Source organism: Molothrus ater, chromosome 2 (genome assembly GCF_012460135.2).
Source record: "Molothrus ater isolate BHLD 08-10-18 breed brown headed cowbird chromosome 2, BPBGC_Mater_1.1, whole genome shotgun sequence".
NCBI lineage: Eukaryota > Metazoa > Chordata > Aves > Passeriformes > Icteridae > Molothrus > Molothrus ater.
Window position 1 is genome coordinate 113,719,268 of NC_050479.2, and position 21,217 is coordinate 113,740,484.

The 21,217-nt window shown below is 39.5% G+C and overlaps 1 protein-coding gene across 2 annotated transcripts in view; it reads right to left on the reverse strand.

Annotated features, from left to right (window-relative positions):
• EPHA3 (EPH receptor A3) overlaps positions 1 to 21,217 on the reverse strand; it is a 177,048-nt gene that overhangs the window by 40,049 nt on the left and 115,782 nt on the right. The window contains exons 6-9 of one of the 2 annotated variants that reach the window (XM_036389286.2): positions 9,212 to 9,336; positions 2,169 to 2,328; positions 593 to 695; positions 77 to 144 (exon numbers count right to left, since the gene is read on the reverse strand). In XM_036389286.2, the coding sequence (XP_036245179.1) occupies positions 77 to 144; positions 593 to 695; positions 2,169 to 2,328; positions 9,212 to 9,336 (456 nt within the window). Of the gene's footprint in view, positions 1 to 76; positions 145 to 592; positions 696 to 2,168; positions 2,332 to 9,211; positions 9,337 to 21,217 lie in introns of both variants that reach the window. The other variant, XM_036389285.2, reaches the window with a different exon arrangement.

The following is a 21,217-nucleotide window of genomic DNA, read 5'->3' on the forward strand; positions in this document are numbered from 1 at the left end:
TTTAATTGAAAAATATCAGTTACCTAGGGGAGGAATTCAACAGATCTGGAAGCATTAAAAGGCTTCAGTAACTTACAATGGCCATTCCCAAAATGCAGCCTTTTCTCATCAGTGCCATGTTTAGACTTTTTGTATCCACAGAATCTACAAGCAAAGAGAAAAAAAAATTAATACAGAGAATTTTATGTGTTAACTGCAGGTGGAAACAGAATAGAATGTTTTCCCTGCACAATTAAAAGCCTGTTTGAAAGTTTAATGATATTTACATTCTCTGTGCCCTATAGAGGCATGTGATGTTCTCAGGGAATTTGAGGAAATTGGCTAATGAGAGGATTTGTTGATTTTTGACCCCTACAGTTTAATTTTACAATTGCCTGAGAATGTGTTTATAGCATTTTTTAACAACTGCTGCATGATTTGGGCTGCTAACGTGAGCAGGCTCATTACTGACTGTGAGCAGTGCTTGGAACTCCTGGGCAGCAGACAAAGGATTAAAAAACAACCACACCATGACACCCCACGTGCCACTGTCACCAGGGCCCCCTGGGATGGGGCAACAGGAGAAAATGTGCAAATCAGACCCCAGACTCACCTCCCAATCAAGACATACACCACCACTGTGAGGAGGATGATGGCCACTGCTGCTGAAATGGCAATCAGCACCACCTGGCTGTTCTCACTGGAGATGGAGAAGGCTGCAAAGGCAACACAAAAACATGGTAATAACCTCACATACACACTCACATCTCATTGGTGACATCAGAATTTACATGCACATAGGGGACAGGCATCATTATATAGCATTTGGTCTCCTGGCAGATATTTAATTCATAAGGGCATAATTTTTCATCAAACAAATAAATACAAGGGAAGAAAACTTAAGACTGCAACCATCTTTGCCAATTTACCAAAGCTGTTTCTGCTACTCTCAATTTTTTACTTTTGCTAATTGTAGCAACTACTGGCAAAATGATGCTAATATAAAAACATATACATAAAAACAAACATACATGTCATGTATGCCATATATACTTTATGTCATGCTCAGTAAGGAACATTTCCTTGGCAAGAAATCCCACAATCACCTTCACTTCCCCTTCTGTATGATGGAAAGTGCTTTCAGGAGCTAAGTTTCCCAGTTAAGCCTGACAACATCCACATGAAGGTTGTGGAAAGCCAGGGCACACAGGCACAGATGTCTACAGGGAAAATAAGGGCTATTTTCTGCCTTATTTTGGGTATCTCCCTGTGGTCCCTGAGCATGGAACTTTACAAAATGAACTCTTACAAAATGACAGGATAGCTTGAGACCTTTGCTGTGAGGACCAGTGTCCAGCTACCATTCCTGGCCCACACTGGTTAGAGAGCCTCTGTTTAGGGTCACCCCATCCCCATCTGTGCCTGTTACCCACAGCTGCACCGATTTAGGATAACTGGGTAACACAGCAACAAACTCATGCCATTTGTTGGTCATCTGTGTAATTTGTGCATCTCTTTTTGAGATGTGCACCCCAGTCTCCTTACACATTTCTACTTTTTCAATTTCCTCTTCTTTTGGTAACATTACTTTGCAGAGAAAACACATTAACCTCTAATCTGTTAGGTTTTTTTAATCTGTGCAACAGATTGTTTCCTCCTTGCTGTAATTGTCCTAACTTGAGTTCTAGTTTCAACTTGAATACCAAAGCTGCAAGTCAACATAACAGCAATTTGTAACTAAAGGTTTTTAAACATGAAGCTTGTTTGCCTTTCAGAATAAGAGCTGGGGTGGAGAAGGAAGAAGTGGGGATGAAATACATAATATATCACAAATATACATAGAATCAGGGTGAAAGATTTGGCTTGACACTACTCTTTGTTTTTCTATCACACTTCCTCCCTCAGCAAGAGCCACAGTCTAGCAAGGCATCACTTCTGGCTTGAGGTAGAAGTAGGGCAGGGAATGGAAGTAAACACCACCTGTGATAGTTCTGGGATAGAACTTTCTTTACAGCCTGTTTCAAGTTTAATGATAAAACATCAAGCTATCCAGCAGTGCTACCAAGAAAGACACATCATAAATAGTTATGAGACACATTTCCTCAGCTAGAGGAAGAGTGAAAGCAGCCATTGAGATCAGTCAGGAACTGGGCAGGATGTCAGCAAAAACCTTTTGAACAGATACATACAGTCTGGGCTGGTCTCAAACTCAAACTTGCGGCTGCTGGTGCCATATCCAGCTGCAGTCCTGGCTCGGATTTGGAAGACATAGGTGGTGTCAGGCTTGAGGCCACTGATGGTCACATTGGTGCCCCTGGCTCTCAGAATTGTATAGCTTGTCTCTTGTTCCTGCTTTTGAAAAAAAGACATTATCAGATTAAAACCACACCCCAAAAAAATAAAGAGCTAGTTGGTTCTAAATTACTGCAACCGTCCTGGAGACATTGGTGTATTTTTGAATATTTATAGCCTAACAAATACTTGTGCAAACATTCGTTTTCAATCATCTTTTAACAAGATACCTTAAATCATCAGATTTGCTATGGTATTGTGCTGTAAATTAAATATTAGACATGCTGAGTTTATGACATTTTATTAAATGGTTTTGCATCATTTTGTCCGTGGTCTGTAATACAACAAGAAAATTATTAAAAGATTATTTTAAAAAACATAAATCAGATTTGCCTACTGCACTGAACTGGAAGTTGTAACAGGCCAACTTAGACATTTTAGGGCCCTGCAGAGCTGTTGCAGGATGCAGTTTTTACTGCCTCACATTTTACAAGACAGTGGTTACCTCTATAACAGTCAGAAGGGAAACCCCACTCAGGTTCCTCAGCTCAGAAAAAAGGCAGATTTAGCTGGTTTTCTATTATGCTATAAAAACTATGAGATAGTTGTGTCCATCCTCATTGTGACAAAACCACACTGAACTCAGTCCTGGACTATGTTCAAAATCCCTCTCTGCTTAAGAGTCACCTATGTCTGACATAACGTTTTTATATAAAATAAGACAAGGACTGGTTTGTAATTTGGTAAGTTTGGATACACTTCACACTGTGTAAAAAGCTAATCCTGATAAAAGTATGTCTCTGTCCCACTGTAAGCACATAATCTTAACATCTAAGCATGCATATGGGGCCTGAGGTACTGCTTATTTTACTAAAGCCATCTTGTACCAAAAGAGCATTTTTGGCTTCCTAAATATGGCAGCTGGAACAATCTCAGGAAAAAAAAAAAAACCTCTTGGCCAGCAGCCACACATGTGGGAAACTGTGAGAATCTCAATTGTTTAGGTTCCCCAGCATGAACTTTTTTTTTATTCTGGAGGTGGTGGGGATTTCGTGTGATGTCCTTTTGCTTTGAGCCCCGTGCAGAACACTGCGGCCATTGAATCCTGCCGGGCTGAAAGCGGCAGCCCAGCGCAGGCCATGTCGGATGCAGAGCATCTCACCCAATCCTCATCATGTCTCATGGCATTGCATTAGCTGCTTAGGGGCTGACATTTTCACTCTGACAGCTCTGCAGTGCCAATGCACGAGCTCAGGGGCTGGAAAACACCCAACACACTCATTGCCATTTCACCTCCAGGTGTAAAGTTCAAGTGACTGGAGTTGTTTTAGTGTGTTTGCTCTGCTGTCTGCAGGAATAGAGTCAGGATATTCTAGGTTAGTAGGTGAACATCAGAAACTGCTCACTTTGGTGCTAAAGAAGCCTAAGTGCCCTGTTCTTGGCAGTACTTTGATATACAGAAACAGAAACATTTACACCATGTTTAGGAAAATTGCCAGGATCTCCATGTAGTATTCAACATTATGCCCATGAGAAATCACAATGAAAGGAAAAAAGAAAAAAAAAATTAAGAAAACAGAAAAAGCAGCTAAGTGCCTAAAAGTTACCATCCAGAATCTAAACCTCAGATAGGGTGAGCTGGACCCAGTCTTCAAAAAATGACTATAAAAATGTTGACCATGGCCCATGTTCTCTGCACAGTAAAAATAAAAAGGAAATCAGCATTGGACCTCCTCAGAGTTTCCCAATACTTCTTTAAAAAGTTCTCTGTTCTAAATTCAGAGGAGCAAATTTACAGGAAGACACTGTAAAGTGCTAACAGACTTGTGTAAAATTATTTATTTTTGAACTAACAAAGGCCTAGTATTATAATTTGCAGGCTTTCCTTATCTCATCATTCAGTTGGATGTTGGCAACTATTTTAATTTCAAAGACGTAATAATCTTGTCTTAAAAACACAACATCTTTTGTGTATGCTATGACTGGACATCCATTTTGATCTTGCTTCAGGCTGCTTTTATGAAATGCAAACATTTCCTTCTGGTGCAGATACATACGTGCAAGGGAAAACACAGTCATGGCCCTGTCTGTTAATAATCCACATTGGAACTTGGAAAATAAACCTTTAAAACAATGGTATGGAGGATGTCATGGTATCTCAGTTTATGGGAAGCTTTTTACACACATATTTTGTAAGTCATTTTTTATGTTAGTAGTAATCAAATCAGTGCAACACCACATAAAAGCCCAAGTTTATCTTTCCTGGGGATAAAGCAAAACTTCAGAGATACAGGACTAGGGCTGCCATAAGCAGAAGGAATACACAAAAAGGAGAGTCAGTCCCTGCCAAGCAGAACTTCAACCAAACACTCTGAGGATAAATTTGAACTTGGATGCACAAAGCAATTTCTTCCTGAATATTTCTGCATAGTTTATCAGACACAACCTTTGCTGGGAAGCAAATCCTACTGCTGTTAGGATCTCATTTGCAAATGACATTTCATAATTTTACACTTTGTTTTACAAAAATCATATTTTGGAGACATTTTAAATTGATACCAGGAAGGGTGAATGGTTTGCCCTTTTCCAGATAAGCACAGAAAGTGCTTATATTATAGAAGGAAAATATTTTTCCATCAGCTTCATGTGCACTTGAGAGGCCAAAACCTGAGTACACATTTCTAGGAGGAGGCCGCACTCCTGATAAAGATTTCCTTATTGGCAGAAGTGAGCTCTGCATGGATATGACATTTCCTACAAGACTTGTGGTGTATTCATGGTCTACCTGCACTTAAAGCCAGAATAATTAGAGTTCAAAAGCAACAAAGTGCATTTGAATATAATGCAGTTTTCAGCCTCAAAGTGCAGAGTTCTGTGCTGGCTGTAACCACTGATCACACAATTCCTATGATGGCAAAAGCAAATCTATTTTAGCAACCTGAGCCTGCAGCTGAATTTCATTCATTGTTTGCAGAAGACTCCATCTTAATAGAGTACGTGATTTAATTGTAAGCCACATCTTTAGTTGCAACAATTAATAGTTTATGAGTGGTGTTTAAGAGATGGCTTTCTTCTGTACCTTCACATGACAAGATACTCTTTCAAGAGAACATGATTATGTCAATAAGGACAAGGAGGAGGCAAGAATAAGGCTTGTGCAAAGGAAAAACATGGCTTTGTTATTTATGCACTTTGATGGATGAGACACTTAAAATTCAGCACAGCATTATATGGATGAACTAAACTGAGGTGTCATTTAGTACTATTAACTTAACATAAAATGTTATGCCTTACCATAAAATAAGTGCCTAAAAATTCCATATGGTCTCCCTCTGAAAGAAGATTTTGTGTCTTTTAAATGTTTTGAATAAATATTGACTGGGGCTTCATAATAAAGCTCTAAATTGTATTTTTTTTTTGAAAAATACAATTCTATTCCAAATACTGGTTCTGAAAAACTGCCACTCAGTTCATCATGCTATGAAGTGCTCAAAGCCTGGTTGGATGGGGCTTTGGACAACCTGGATAGTGGAAATTATCCCTGCCTATAGCAGAGAGTCATGGATGATCTTATAAAGTTCCTTTCCAACCCAGGCCATTCTGATTAATTCCAAACAGTTGAAATAGCTTCCTAAAGCTGTAGCTACTAATTTCTTTAGACACATATAAAACTCTGCTCTTTCAGCTACAAAAAGCCAATAACTGGTGAAAAAACCCCAAATGAGCAGGTCAATTAACTGCCCTTGAGAAACTGAATATATTTCACATATTTTATGACAATAATCCATGATAAAAACTACAAGATATTATAATTTATATACATGACATTGTATTTTTTATTCCAAATATCTGGTAATATCCTAAATACCTTAAGACCAGCTTAGCAAAATAATGCCACGAACAAGATGTATGACAGAATTGGGCTGACCTGCATTGCTCTATTAATGCTCTGTTTTTTAATTTCTAAGAGATGACAAAAGACATATCAAGTGAAAACAAGCAGGATGAAAAAGGATGGCTGAACATAAACTGTCTACCAGCAATCAGGTATGACTTGTCAGGAGAAATACCCAGATTTGGTAATTCTAAAGGGTTTATTTTCACTTAACAGCAGTGGATTTTCTGATGGGCACAACCAAGAAGATTTGTGAAGCAGAAAATCAAATGGACCGGACCAGTTTGAAAAGAAACCTCTCCTTTTAAAAGAGGAGGGAAGGTAACAAGCTCAGGAATCCCAGACTGAAAAGCAGCATCTTTCAAAGGTGTTTGGTGGAGGAATGAAAAGTTACAATTCTGCACAAGCTACTCTGGCCCCAGGTAAGTTTATCAGAGAATTAGTTTTGAACCTATTTGTAAAGCTTAAAAATACATAGATTCAAGTCTTCTGACAAGAGATTTGCTTTTTAATTTTTTTTCCCCTCATAAACCCTGAGGAATAGGCTTCTGACTCCCCAAGGGGCCTGCAGAACATGCATTAAAAACGCTGGTGCCAGAAAGGTTGGCTTTTTAAAAGCCTTTTGCTCTAAATGGTCTGGCTCCCATTGTCAAGCACTTGGCTCCCTGGTTTAAGAAAACTGTCTGGTGCATATGAACTCTTGATCACAGACTTCAAAGGGGAGAAACACATGTGCAAGATCAGCCCCCTAAGACTGGAGGGTTGTCTTATAAAGCTGTCTTCTGACAACCAAGTGCTCCCTGAGAGTGGATACACCCGGTGGGAATAGGAGCTGTGTGCTCTGTCTGTGCATAAAACAGCACTGCATGGCAATTTTCTTGAACAGAAAACCCCAATTTTGGTGCAGAAAGATAATCAAAACATCCCAAACCAACACAAATAAAATTTATTGCTGATTTAATTAAAATTAACTGAATGTGCACAGTGGGGGAAAAAATCTCTCCCTTTGGGGCAAGTAAAACCCAAGAGATCACCTGTGCTGTTTTTGGCTGGGGTGGAATTAATTTTCTTCACAATATCCAGCTGTAGCTTTGGGAATTGCACTGAAAACAGACAGGTTTGATAATACAGAGATATTTTTGCTGTTGCTGAGCAGAGGTTGCAGTGTCAAGGCCTCTTACACCTTTCCTAAGAGGAAGCTGGGGGTGAACAAGGATTTGGGAGGTGACAGAGCCAGGACAGCTGATCCCAGCTGAGCACACGGATATCCCATTCCATGGGGCACCCTGCTCAGCTTGTAAGGCTGGGATAGAAGAAGAAAGAGGGGATATTTAGAGTGTTGGCATTCATCTTCCAAGTCCCTGTTACTTGTGATGGAGCCCTGCTTTCCTGGGGATGACTGAAATGGATCCTGTCCCAATTGAAATTAAAAAAAAAAAAAAACAACAATGTGGAAGTCCACAGATGCTGCTCCATTAAGTGAGACTGAGTCGAAATGTTTTGGATGATTTCTTTTTCCCCCATTATCACCAGCACATGATATGTTTAGATTTTTTACCAAGGTCTTTGAGGTTCAAGAGCTCAGCAAAAAAATTCTTCCCAAAATCAGACTACATAAATTTGGGAAAATTTTTTTCATCATCCAGCCTTCTGATCCATCTTTCTTCATGTTGGCAGCATGAGCTACCAACACCACATTGTCCCACTCCAAAGCTTCATGAAAGAAAAAGTTTCTAAAGATTAACTGAATACTCATGGAGTATTTTTAACAGCATTTCTTAGAGGATATTATCACTACATCTTCACTGGTATGTATGAAATACAAGCCTGATTATTAGATATGAAGACTGTGAGCAAATGCTCAATTAAACCAGAATTCTGGCATTTTTTTCAAAGTTTGTTAATTCCAGGAGCAATACATCAAATAGAGCTATCAATAGATCTATCAAAAAATGGCTAAGACCACACTCCTCAATCTCTATGGCAATTTATGGTCTTTTCAATTCTACCAGTAAGACCTCCTAAAAACATTCTATTACAAAGACTTTTTTTGTAAATAAAGATCTCTATAGGATGTCTAAATAAATAGTTGTAACTAAAAGAAAATTTCAATAAAAAGGAGAAGGTAGATTTTCTTTCATTTGTAGTCATTTGCTTGCAATTTATGAATAATTCAGTTATTCATAAAAACAACTTTCATAGTGCAAACCATCCCAGTAGGCCAGCCAACATTTTCCAAATAATTTTGATGTAAAAGATGCTCATGCTACAGGGAAGTGCCACCAGCATGTCGGTAAATGGATGGACACTGACAGCATGATAGAACAGCATAATCAGAAAATTTTAGTTGAGAAAATAAGAAAATAAAGGAATTACATATTGACTGCATTACTTTGTGTTTGTTTGATGTGCTTGGGGATTCCCTATGAGGAACAACTGAGGGAGCTGGGGGTGTTCAACCTGGAGAAAAGGAGACTCAGGGGTGCCCTCATCACTCTACACAGCTCCTGAAAGGCGCCTGTGCTCAGGTGGGGCTGGGCTCTTTCTCCAGCAGCACTGACACAACCAGAGCACACAGCCTCAAGCTGCACCAAGGGAAGTACAGGCTGGATATCAGGAAAAGGTTTTTCACAGAAAGAGTGATAAAGTTCTGGAATGGCCTCCCTGGGGAGGTGGTGGAGTCACCATCCCTGGGTGTGTTTAACAAAGCCTGGATGTGGCACTGGGTGCCAGGGTTTAGTTGAGGTGTTGGGGCTGGGTTGGACTTGATGGTCTTGAAGAGATCAAGAGTCAAGGATCAAGAGATCTTGAAGGTCTCTTTTAACCTAGTCATTCTGTGAATTCTGTGAACTTGGTAGATAACACAATGATTTCACTTTGTATTTCCTGATGTTCTCTTCACCAAAAACTGAGCAGTTCCAACACCCAGCGCTGTTGAGGCAGGTTGAGTACAAACCTGAGTGTTTCTGAACCCTTAACACAGGCAAGATGCAATGATTTCATCCCAGCACTGCTGAGCAAACCCCTCCCCTTTGACCTTCCCACCTTTTCGTAGTATTTGACCTCGTAGTCCAAGATGATCCCGTTGGGATGCTCAGGCTCCTGCCAGGAGAGGGACACGCTGTTCCTGGACGTCCTGTCCTTCCTTATGACTGTGATGGGGGATGGAGCTGCAGAGGGGGCAGGGGGAGAGGGGAGGGAGAGAAGCAAACTGAGTTTATCTCTGTTCCAGCTCTTGGCAAAGAGTGAGGTTTCCATCCACTCTGCACCGACAGCAGCAGCTGGATTGCAGCCGTGGTACTCCTGCCTTGGAGCACCCTGGCCTCATGGAAAACAAGCTGAGATTTTCTCCTCCACTGGAGGAGGACTGGTGGCAAGGCAGCAGATGGTTTTGATCTGCTACTACAGTGTTAGCAATGAAATATATTCAGTGGGAAATATGGAGCAATATAGCAGCAGTACCTGTTTGTTATAATGCTGAGGTATTATCATTACCAGACTCTGCAGAACTCTGACTTTAGACTTTCCTAACATTTTGATAAGAAAGTCTAAAAGGGTGCTGGGATGCATTAAAGTACAAGGAGCTCCTGGTACTCATGGCTGGGAATAACCATCAGCACAATTCAGCCTCTTTGGCATCATTATTTGGTAAGTTCTCCAGATGAAAATTGCTCCCATACACACTTCACTTTTCACCACATTTCTTTGAAAATGAAAAAAAAAAGGAAAATCTAAACTGCAAAATAGCATAATTTTTTTATGTGCATTGATCAGGGTTAGGCATGACAACTGAATGCATACCATAGGTTCACACACCACCCACAACGTGGAAATAGTATCAATGTTAAACACACACATAAAAAAATAATAATTACTTAAGATTCTTGAACATTGGTTCAATTTTAGACCACCCAGATCCATAAGTTGTTCCAAGACCCGGTCTGGGTTTCCTCGACTCACTGAAAGCCGTTCAATTTTTAAAAATTATTTTGTTTTGTTTCTTTTGGGTTGACTTCCCATTCCAAATGCTTCTCTTCCATGGCTTTGGCTAAAATTCATCAGATTGTATTTTACAGATCACACACTGGAGGTTGTAACTGTCATTTCAAAAAAAATTTTTTTCTAATAAACAGCCTTTTATCTTAACATGTAAATAAAATCTGTTTATAAGTTCAACATTTGCTGTCCTAATAAAAAGGCTCTAGAGCTGATCTCAACAATTTAGTATCAGCTGAATCCTCTGAAGCTTTTATTGTTCATATAAAACTAGCTGCACTTTACAGGCATTACAATTTGCCTGCTTCAGCCAATGCCCTTTCTAATTGGGTTTTCATTTTTTGCAAAAGAACTTTTAGTAGTCAGGAGAAAAAAAAATTAAAAAGAGAAGAAAATGAAAGAAAAAGAAAGATTTTAATTAAAATGAATTTCTGAAAATTCATTCTGCTTTTGATTTTGCTGAACTTCCAGCAAAATATACTTTCTAGTCCTGAGTCATAATCTAAGTATTGAAATCCTCCTTTAACGGAGTGGAGGATCCACTTTTTCATGTTCATTCCAGGCTGAACACATCCTCTGAACAGCATTTTCACATTTCACATGGTTCACAAAATTTTAAAAATGGCAATTTTTTTTTTTCTTTTCTTCCAGCAGGAAGAATTTATCCTGAATTTAAATTCCTAAAATCAATTTGGGAGAAGCACACAGGATTTGTGTGAAACAAACATCCTTCAGCAATTCCACTTGAATGCCACAAACCAGTGTCAGAGCCAAAACACAAAGTGCTTAGCAGGCTGAACTTCCCTGCTGTAGCCAGCTCCATGGGAACTCATATATCCATACTTGCTGCTTTTATGCTCTCCTAAGTCATTTTTATGTCTTCTTTTTAAGTCAAGCTATTTATCCCTCTTTTTTTCTTCTTTCTTTTTTTTTTTGGTACATGAATAGATTATCAAGCCCAGTACCCAGCTGGTAACACTTCCCATTAAGGTAAAATTAATACTGATTTTATGAATAATTAATATATGATTAACAGAAATGGCTTTTCCCCTAATAAATTATGGTAATTTTGCTCTAAAAGATTCTCAGGGCAAGCTGAAACAATCTTGCATGCTCCAACACAGACAAACTTTTAAAAACAAGCTTTCTCCTAACACAGTATTAATTATTTTGAGCTCATTTGCACACATCTCTGCAGATGCTACCAGTAACTTATCTCACAGCAGTTTATTAGAAAACATCTGGTCTGCAGTTATCAATAACATTATAAAACATTCATATACCTTCCCTAATCCCCAGGGTTCCCAAAGCTGCTCAGAAATGAGACATCCAGAGTGTCTGGAAGAACCAGAATCCCACTGCATGGGCTCATGGTGGGGAGATAAATAATCAAGGGAACATCATGTTTCAGCCACCTTTAATCCCACACCAAGGTGAGACAAAATGGAAAAAATTCCCAGCCCAAAACCTTTCTTTGCTGGTCAATGACAAGCTGGACTGTCACAGTTTTAAATTTTAGTGCATTCTTTTGGGTTTGTTTCTTTTTTTTGCTATACCTGTTAGATGGGTGAGTTTGAAAAGTGCTAGAAGGCTTGAACCCAATTAAAGAAAATACCTTGTTCAGATAACTTCTAAGTTTATGCTTAAATCTCCTACAATCAATGAATTTAAGATACAGTAAGAGTTAAGGTAAACGGAATATGGCCCCAAACCAGGGCTGGGCTATAATTTGGAGAAATAACCTGACATTTGGACCATTTAATTAATTAATTTCTTTTTGTATACATGCCCAGAATACAATGTAAAACTTAATAAGCTCTGTTCTAAATACTGTCTAAACAGAAGTCAGCCTTAATTTCTATTTTGTAACATCAGAGCTCAGTTACTGTATTTCACTATTCAATTGGAAGTGTCTGAAAATGCAGCAAAGAGAAAAATCAAAGTAAAGGCAGTTAACATTATAAACCAATAAACAGTGAAGGCATCACCATGTGCAACAATGCTTAGACTTTAGTCTTCCATATGAGGGAGAGAGAATCAAGAGTTTCCTAAAAGAATTAAATAACCACAATAGGACAAGATGGAATTCAAAATCAGGAATACAAAAAAGGAAGAGAAATACATGGTATTTAGAATGGCCATTTATCATCAAATTTCCATTATTTTTCTATCTTAAACTGAAAATTAAAAATTAAATTTCTATCTTAAATCTGCAGCTCTCACTGACAAAACAACTGGGTTAGCAAACAATGAGACATTTTCAAGCTTTTTTGGATCAATTGAAATTTTAAAAACTATATGATAGTATCAACAAGAATGCAAAGGTTAAATTAGTTGACCATTTAGAAAACTTGCACCAAAAGGTAAAACTTAAGGAGAGTACTTTTTTAGACTAAGAAGATGTTTCAGTGATTTTTTAATTAATCCCATGTCTTGTATGCTGCTAGGTATTTACATTTTTATTGATATTTTGATTAATGTATTAGCACTCAACTTCTTCACTTGAATATGAACTGGATTTTTATGACTAACTTTAGGCTTGTGTGGACATATATGAAGAGTTTTAGTCTCAGCAGTCCCATGCAATGCACAGAGAGGCATTTTTACACTTCACATGGTTCGAATTTGTCTGGCACTGCAGCCTAACTGCTTTGAGCACTTAACAGGAACCTTGAAAACTCCCTGGAGCTAAGAGGGGAAATGTACTTTGAGCGCTCGCTGTTGTTAGGTAGCATTTGTGACAACTGGGAATGTGGATGTTGAAAAGGTAACAAACACAATGATTCAGGGAGCTCAGGCTCAAGTGTAAAAACCTCCTCAGTCATGACTATTAAAGGTGCAAGCAAATAACATGAAGGATCTGCAGAGACGACAATAAAACTCTGCTCAAATTGATTTCCCACTGAAACTGACCCCAACAGATGATTTGTTTTCCTCCAGTTTAATAGCAGCTATATATAAATTTCCTTATTGACTTTTTCCTTATTCCTTGGTTATTGTTTTCATATGTGACTGGCTTACAGATGTATAAATGCACTGAAAGAAAATTCCCTGTCCTGTGACAGGGAGAACTCAGTATTAACTCTGCGAAGGCACATGTGTACAACTGCTGAAACATTTAGAGTCCTATTGTTTCTGGCTTAGGTTTCTAGGTCACAAATTAAATTTTAGGAAAGGATTTCATTCTAAAATGACTCACAGCTCACTTCCAGCTTTTGCTTGCAAACAAGAGTAAAATATGCTTTGCCTAGGATATTCCAAACTATGCTGGAAAGACGGTGACCAAGCAGAATTGACTGTTCCACTCAATTTTCAACCTCTGCCCTGCTGAAAAAAGGGAAGGCTTGTTCCTTTTTCTTTCTTTAGAAAATTGATGCTTTTATTATCTAATCATAATACTGTAATCTGATATAACCTATAAATTTTCTTTAATGTCTATAATACCCCCAGGAGGCAATGTGGAACAAGAGCAGTAAATAAAGATCATAACCTGAAAATTAAATCTGCATTCTCTGATCCAAAGTAGGATCCACTGGGACTCCAACCTAAGTCTGCCAGTCTTAGAGGACCAGCATCCAAACCACAAAACTATCATGCAATTTAAAGTAGAAATATCAGTGTTTGAATGAACAAACTGATCTCTCACTTGAAGAGAGTTTCTCTGGGACACTGGAGCCACATCCACAGTCAGGACAGGAGAGAACTCACCATGGTGCTGGCTCTGGCACTGTTCATAATGCTCCACACACACATTTGGATTAGGACTAATGCAAAACCACCCAGCATCTGGGTTTTTTGAGAACCAACATTTTATCTCTAGGTTTATCCTTCAATTCCACTATGCAATTTGTAAGAGTCACAAACACTGACTCACAAATCCATGTAATGATGTCACACTTCCACGACATGGTCACACTAACATGAAGTCTGTGAACAGCTGTGCTTTTACTTGGAATCTTTAACACCTCCAGCATCTATTCTGTGGATTAGTGTAGAAGGGGTTTATGAGAGAAGCCTGCTCACAGAAAGCAGGACCTGTCCTGTTTTCAACCTCCTCTGGCTGCGCTCCTATTCACTTTCTCTGTTAAGCACTGCTACAGGATTGTGCTGAAGCAAGCAAGCCCCATCCCAGGGGCACATTCCAAGAAGGTCCCCAGGTGTCTCCCAGGAGGCAGGAGGAGGAGGAGGAGGAGGAAACAGTCCCACTTTAACAACTCTTTGGAAACCTGCTAAACCCTCCACTCTGCTCCTCCAGATACAACTCCCTACCACTTCAAGGCACGTGCAGGCACAGCCCTTTGCCCTTTAATCTCCAGGACATGTAGTTAAACCAGCACAGTGCCTTTGTTTTTCCTCCTGCACCTTTTCCTTGAGCTGGAGCAGGCTCCATCTGTTTTTAAGACCTGGGCTGTAAAATGTCACCTGATTCTGTAACATCACTAGATGACCATCAGCCTGAAGGTGACATTCCTTCCACTCATCCCACATCAGCAAAAAGCCCCTCACACCAGCCCCAGACTGGATCCTGGCAGGGTTCCATCATAAGGAAGGGGGTGAAAAGGCTCACAGTTTCTGGGAGAAGGACTATCAAGACCACATTTACACAGGTCAAAACGTGGAATGAAAGAAACAGGACAAAACTTCAAAGGCAAACTCAAGCAGGCTGCCATTGGATGAAACAAAGCTGGGCACATTTCTTCCAGAAACAGAAAGAAATTAAAAAGTGGTTTGTTCATGGCTGTTCTGATGGATGAGTGCCTGCATTATGGCAGAAGTGCCCAAATGCATCTGTGAAAGGCTCCAGCCTGCGGTTACAGACTCCAGAGTGGCTGCAGGCATTTCACAGGTGCTGAGGAAGAAAGACTGCAGGGAACTGGAAAGGGGGAAACAAGCAGCTTCAGCAGGAATTACACCAAAAGGCAGCTGCTTGATTTTCCTCTCAAGTGCACAGAAAGGCAACCTTCTGGGCAGCAGCTGTCACTGGACAAGTGATTATCAGAGATCATTTCTCACTTTTACAAATAAATTCTAAATTAAAAGAAAACGTCATTAAGCGTAGGGCAATCGTGTTCGTGCTTCTCCCTCTTTTTATTAAAAGAGATAGCAAATGCCTTCCCCAGAGCAAACAAAAGGTTTGATTTGCTCATGTGTTAAACACATGTATAATAAGTCATAGAAATGCCATGTCCATTTGGGGAGGATCAGGCTGCACAAGGCACTCACTTCAGAAACTGGAAATATGGTGCTGTGGCATTCCCAGCTGTTATTTCAGAGAGGAGACAAATGCTGGATATGCTTTCATAAGGATCCATCCCAAAGGTACTCACAACACAAATGTTATTCTTTCTGCTCTCTGTTAAGGTGGTGATGGTGGGAGTTTTGCAATAGTTCATATTTTTCACTGAATGTGTTAAGACCCTATCAGTTTAAATAAACAGTTTTTCTTTGCCTTCCCTACCCTTTTGTTACATTACCTTGGAGGATTTTAGAGCCTCACATTTCCGGGAGTGAAGTGTTCAGAAAGAAGAATTTATTCACCATGCTCGCAACATCAACATTCAGGTGCTGAGCAGGCTTTCCCTTTCTGTGATCATTTGATTATTTCCTCAACCAGAGAAACCCCATGCACAATGTAAGAATATACTTAAGAATGATCTCTGAAAAAGCCATTATCCAAAACTGGAGAAGACAATTGCCCTCAAATAAGTACATTTATGATACAAAATACTTTCTCTCCTTTTATGTAATCACCAAGAGCTCCTGAACTGGTCTGTCAGTAAGTATATTCCACCTACTCAGAACAAGAAAAGATTTCTCAAACTTCTTGCCCTGTCATTTGGAGCAGCTGCTTCTGTGGAGGTTCATCAGGAAAAAAGAACCTCAAACAGAAAAGACTTGAAAGGTGCTAGACAACTTTCACATGCTTTTGGATTTGGAGATGATTTAATATTTTTGTTTCCTTTAAAACATTTATTTAATATACACAGAGATATAGTTTACTAAAAGGAATGCTAAAAAAAGACTCTTTTTGCTGTAGAAGTTGATACGCATTACGTTCATAATTCCCATTGCAGGAACAGTCCCCAAACCTAAAAGAACAATTTTTCCCATCTCTCCCCAGTTTGCAAATTGCCTAGAGGGAATTGCTTCAGAAAGCAAATTGATAGCTGTGTTTACAATGAAGAGGAACACAATTTCCCTCAGTGATTACTGAGAATGCCAGCACAGATAACAGAGAGAGACACAAGTCTAAGGTTTATTATTTAACAGAGGACTAAGCATCCTTCTTACCTGCATTCCTTCATTTTTACTCTTGTATCAAACGAAGATATTAAATAAGGAAGACTAACAGAAGCAAGCAAAGAAAACCATTATCCAGTGACTGCTGAATAAAATCTCACTGCGATCTGTGGAAAAACCAACTAAAAGCTCTGAAAAAGGAAAGTCTCTGGAAAATCTCTGAGCCACAAACTTCACCTGTGAACTTTCTGTCAGGTCAGGAGCGTTCACATGAGGACTGAAGAGCCCAGTGTGTGTCACAGACTTTGAAGCCTTGGCAGAGCTTCCTTGACGTTCAGGGGGAAAAGGGATCAAAGACTTTGCAGGCAGAACATCTCCAGCTAATAACAGGCTATGCATGGAGTGACATTGTTAAAAACACTTCCCTTTTATATCCCTAAAGGAGTTTTATTGAGTTAAAATGATCCTCGAATAGCCTCTGGGCTGAACTGTAAAACACATTTGAAGAGCGTAAAATCTTTATTTATGCCAGGAATGTTTGAAACTCAAAAGATAAATGTCATTCAGGAAAACAAGCATGTCCTAGGTATTCAGAACGTAATGGGGCACAGCTGTAATAACAGTCAGTGAACCAGAGACTCCCTACATCATGTCATTAGCTCACTTTTAATAAGTCTATCTTCTTGTCCTTTTTATAAGGGCCATAGGGAAAGAAAGAAATATATCATCCCCCAAACATCTGTGCCTCACTCAAATTGTCTCTCTTAGAGGACAGATCTACTTAAGGGACTTGCCTTGGGATATAGGTTGTAAAGTGCACACAACCCTCTCTAAATATGGATTTTATTTAAACAGGGAGCATCACACATCATTTGTGAGCTGCTGAAGACAGTACAGTGCAGGCTGAGCACATAAATAGCATCAAAGTACCTGCAAATAATCAAATACATACACTGAAACAAAGCTTGGGGCTGAACTTATTCCCTTGAAGCCAGAGATTTCAGGCAAATAAAATTCTGGTTCTGAGGAGGTTTTAACAAGCCTTCCAAGGAGCCACAGAAGTCTCTACTTAAAACAGGACTGAAAAATTGACTGGTTCTTTCTCCATTGTAAATGTTTATCCCTCCAAGCTGAAATTAATACATGGCTTGGAATTTTAAATGGCACAGGAAGATCAAGATAGTGCAAACCCTCCAACACTCCTAATGATACTAATTTCTCTATCTCTACCTTACTTTTCTTCAAATGGTTAATTTTAAAACAATTTTCATTCTGGCCTCTTGTAAAAATTTGTAGTGCCTTACTGGTTACCTTCTCCTTAAACAAACTGATTTCCTATGGCTTTTCATGCCTGGGTTCAATGATTAGGCAAGATGATTAAATAAGTTACATGGCTTGCTCTGCCTCCTGGCTTTTAGAAATATAAAAGATAAGAGACTCTAGATAATCAAACTACTGCTTGTCAAGGGAAGCTTGAGGTGATATAAAGTAGATCTGGGGTTTTGTTATTATTTATAATGTAGCTTTGCATAGGATGCCTCAGTTTGGATGCAGGGGTGTTTGCTCTCTAAACTTCCTCTAGGAAAAGTCTCTGACAGAGAAAGGAATCAAAATTTGCAGGTGCACAACTGATCTGTGGAGAGGCCAAACCTCAGGGTTAGGCACTTTTAGTCTTTCAATTGAGAAGCATAATCACTTTCTACAATTAGGAAAAAAACTGACATTTCTAGCCGAAATTTAGCCCACAAAAAGCCTTCTATGTTTCCTCTGCAGGGATTTCTCTTTATTCCCCAATTTATTCACTTTTGGCACCTATCTGCATCCTGCCTGAATTGTGTGGAAGAGCTGTGGTGAGCTGAGGACAGAATTTGAAGAAGTCTCTTGTTACAACACATCCCATTTCTTCCTCTGCTGATGCCAGGAGATGTGACAGCACAAAACTCTTTGGAATTGGTTTAGTGCTGACATTGCCTTATTGTAGCTGAATTTAGTTGCTACCAACCTTTGCAGCTGCACTGTTGAGACCTTGGGTTAAAAGGCCTGAAGTCCTTAAGAACTAAGCTCCATTTAAAGCTCTTACAGTGTGCTTTTGGTGATCAAAAGAAAGCAATCTATTTTATCATCAGCGAAATAACGAACTGAGATATTAGGGGGAAAAAAAGGAAAATATTTGGGGATCGGCATGAGTAGATTAGGAAAATACAGAAAATTTAGCTATTTTCACAAAAAATTTGATGTTAATAATAATTTTGCTGGAAGCATGACCATCACTAAATAATGGAAGGGGTAAGAGTTCAGGAAGATGCACATGCAAAGTTGGTGTTTTGAGACAGAATATTCAGATTGATGTGGAGCAGCTGCCAGGAAAATGCTGTTGCAGAAAGAGGGTCATAGAGTTGACCCTCTTGTTCCCATCTACCCTCTACAGGGTTTTCATTTTGTTCCTTCTGCTTGCTCTGCATCATGGCCCCTCTGGTCTAACCTGGATTTGTTACCCCTCACAGCAACCCAGACCCATTTGGATATGGTATGTAGGAATTAAGGATAAAGCTGTAGAAAAGCTCTCTTGGGACAGCATTCTAGACCTTACAGATCTAAAAATGTGCTTCTGATATATCCCTTTTGTGATCTGACCAATGAGGGAATGCAATTATGTTTTTGTAATTATACTTTAAGAGACTGCTTATATACATACTTAAGGTCTAATTTTAACAACTTGCAGAGTTTCTAAGGGAAGTCTAATACAGTAAACCAATTGGCATGATCAAGAGATAGCACAATTAAGCCTGTACTAACCCACATTAGCTAAATATACATAAAGAAAAAATGGGCCATGCAAAAAAGCAGAAAATTAACTGCTTAAGCAGCCTGTGGGTTACAATGAACAGAGCTGCTACTGCCAGAAATGTTTTTGACTTTGCCACATCCCAGGTACTGTGTGTTCCACACCAAAATCAAAATCCACCATGCAGTACAAAGGCGGCAGCTCTGGGCCCTAGGGAAGCACGCTGCAAAGCAAGAGGCCTCTGCAGAGAAAGAACTTCCCTGATCCTGGACTGTTTATTTTTTTGTGGACTGTCCTCAGGTGATTTCTAGCTCCTGTGCAGATGAACAGGCTGAAAGGCAACACCTTTGATCAGAGAAACAGGAGAAAAGAGGGCAACTCAACAAGGACACTCCAAGTCACTGATCTGAAAATCCAAAATAATGAACTATAACAGGAACAAATTGAATGGACATAAAATGCAGGTTCCAGGGCTGAATTGGGTGGATTCACCTCTGTCTGCCTACTGCACAGTCAGACAGCCCCCCAAAGCACTGGGAAATGTAGTGACTAGGGTCAGGAAATAGCCTGTTCTCACATTTTTATGCCTCCCACTACAGCTGATCTGTGATTTAAGGAGAAAACATACACCCTCTGCAGTGAAAAACATTGCAATAACCCAGCCTACCAGGAGGATGCCTACTCAGAACAATGTGAACTTGTCTGTGGTTTCAGGAAGACAGAACTGGAAGTATTTTGGGGACATGGTGTGGGATGGGAGGGCGTGGGAGGAAGCTTACTGAACACATGCATGTTTTCTGTACAAAGCCTCCTGATGGAAGCTGCATGGAGCACAAGCACAGGAATTACAGCATCTAGTCTCTCTCTTCACTGGCACACATTGCTCCTAAAAATTTCACACCCAACCAAATGCCAGGGAAGAGTCTAGATTCTTCACAACTTTCAGATAAATGGAGCCATGTCAAATCAGAAGCAAATGGCAGAACAGAGCAGTGATGACAAAGGCTCTGATCCAACAGCCACGGCACACTGCCGCGCTCATGCAGGGCCTCAAAGGCTTTAATAAGTCTCCACAGAAGGAGAGCAGCCCTTTTGTACCCCATCAACTGTGACACCACGATCTAATTCGGTATTCAGCTCCACACCCCCATCATGTTGGCAATAATTCAGAGTTGGTGAGACAACTTGTAAAGGAGTAAAGAAAAAATAAAAAAAAGCTGTGTTTTCAACCTCTCTAATTTAATGTTAGCTTTTTATGCATCTAACATCAAAGCCTTTTTTCACTTCTATTTAATCAAAATTAATAACTAAGATTACTACAGTAATTTACGTTGGAGATTATTGAAATGAGTGTTTTATTAAAATCTGGTTTTATTAATAAAACACAATCTGGCTAAGGAATCATGTGAGCCTGCTATTAGAGACTATTAACTGGGAACTGGGAGTTAATCATAACAGTCATGCTGCCAGGTTCTTTGACAGAAACACACGCTGGGTTTGTTTCTACTTTTACTTTTACAGGAATATCCAAGACAATTAGTCACCCTGGCACAGAGCAAATCCTGTAAATCAGGGAGAGGAAACAAAGGTGCATGTGGCATTCACATTCTCTGAAAAATCCCTTCACCCAGGATATTTCCCCTGGGAAGCTGAGAAGCCTCAGAGAAAAAGGAAAACAATTCTTATCTCATTTGCTTCTCCTGTGTTTTGCTCCTTTGGAATGTGTTTGGAGATTGTTTACCCACAGGTGATTGCTCCATTGGATTCTGTGTGAGTTCTTTTCACTCTTTGGCCAATCAGTGCCAAGCTGTGTCAGGACTCTGGAAAGAGTCACGAGTTTGCATTATTATCTTTTTAGCATTCTCTAAGCATCCTTTCTGTATTTTTTAGTATAGTTTAATTTAGTACTCTTTAACATAATATAGTATCATAAATAATAAATTAGCCCTCTGAGAACATGGAGTTATCACTGTCATTTTTTGGAAAAATCCCTTCACCAGGATTTCTTCTCCTGGGAAGCTGAGAAGCCT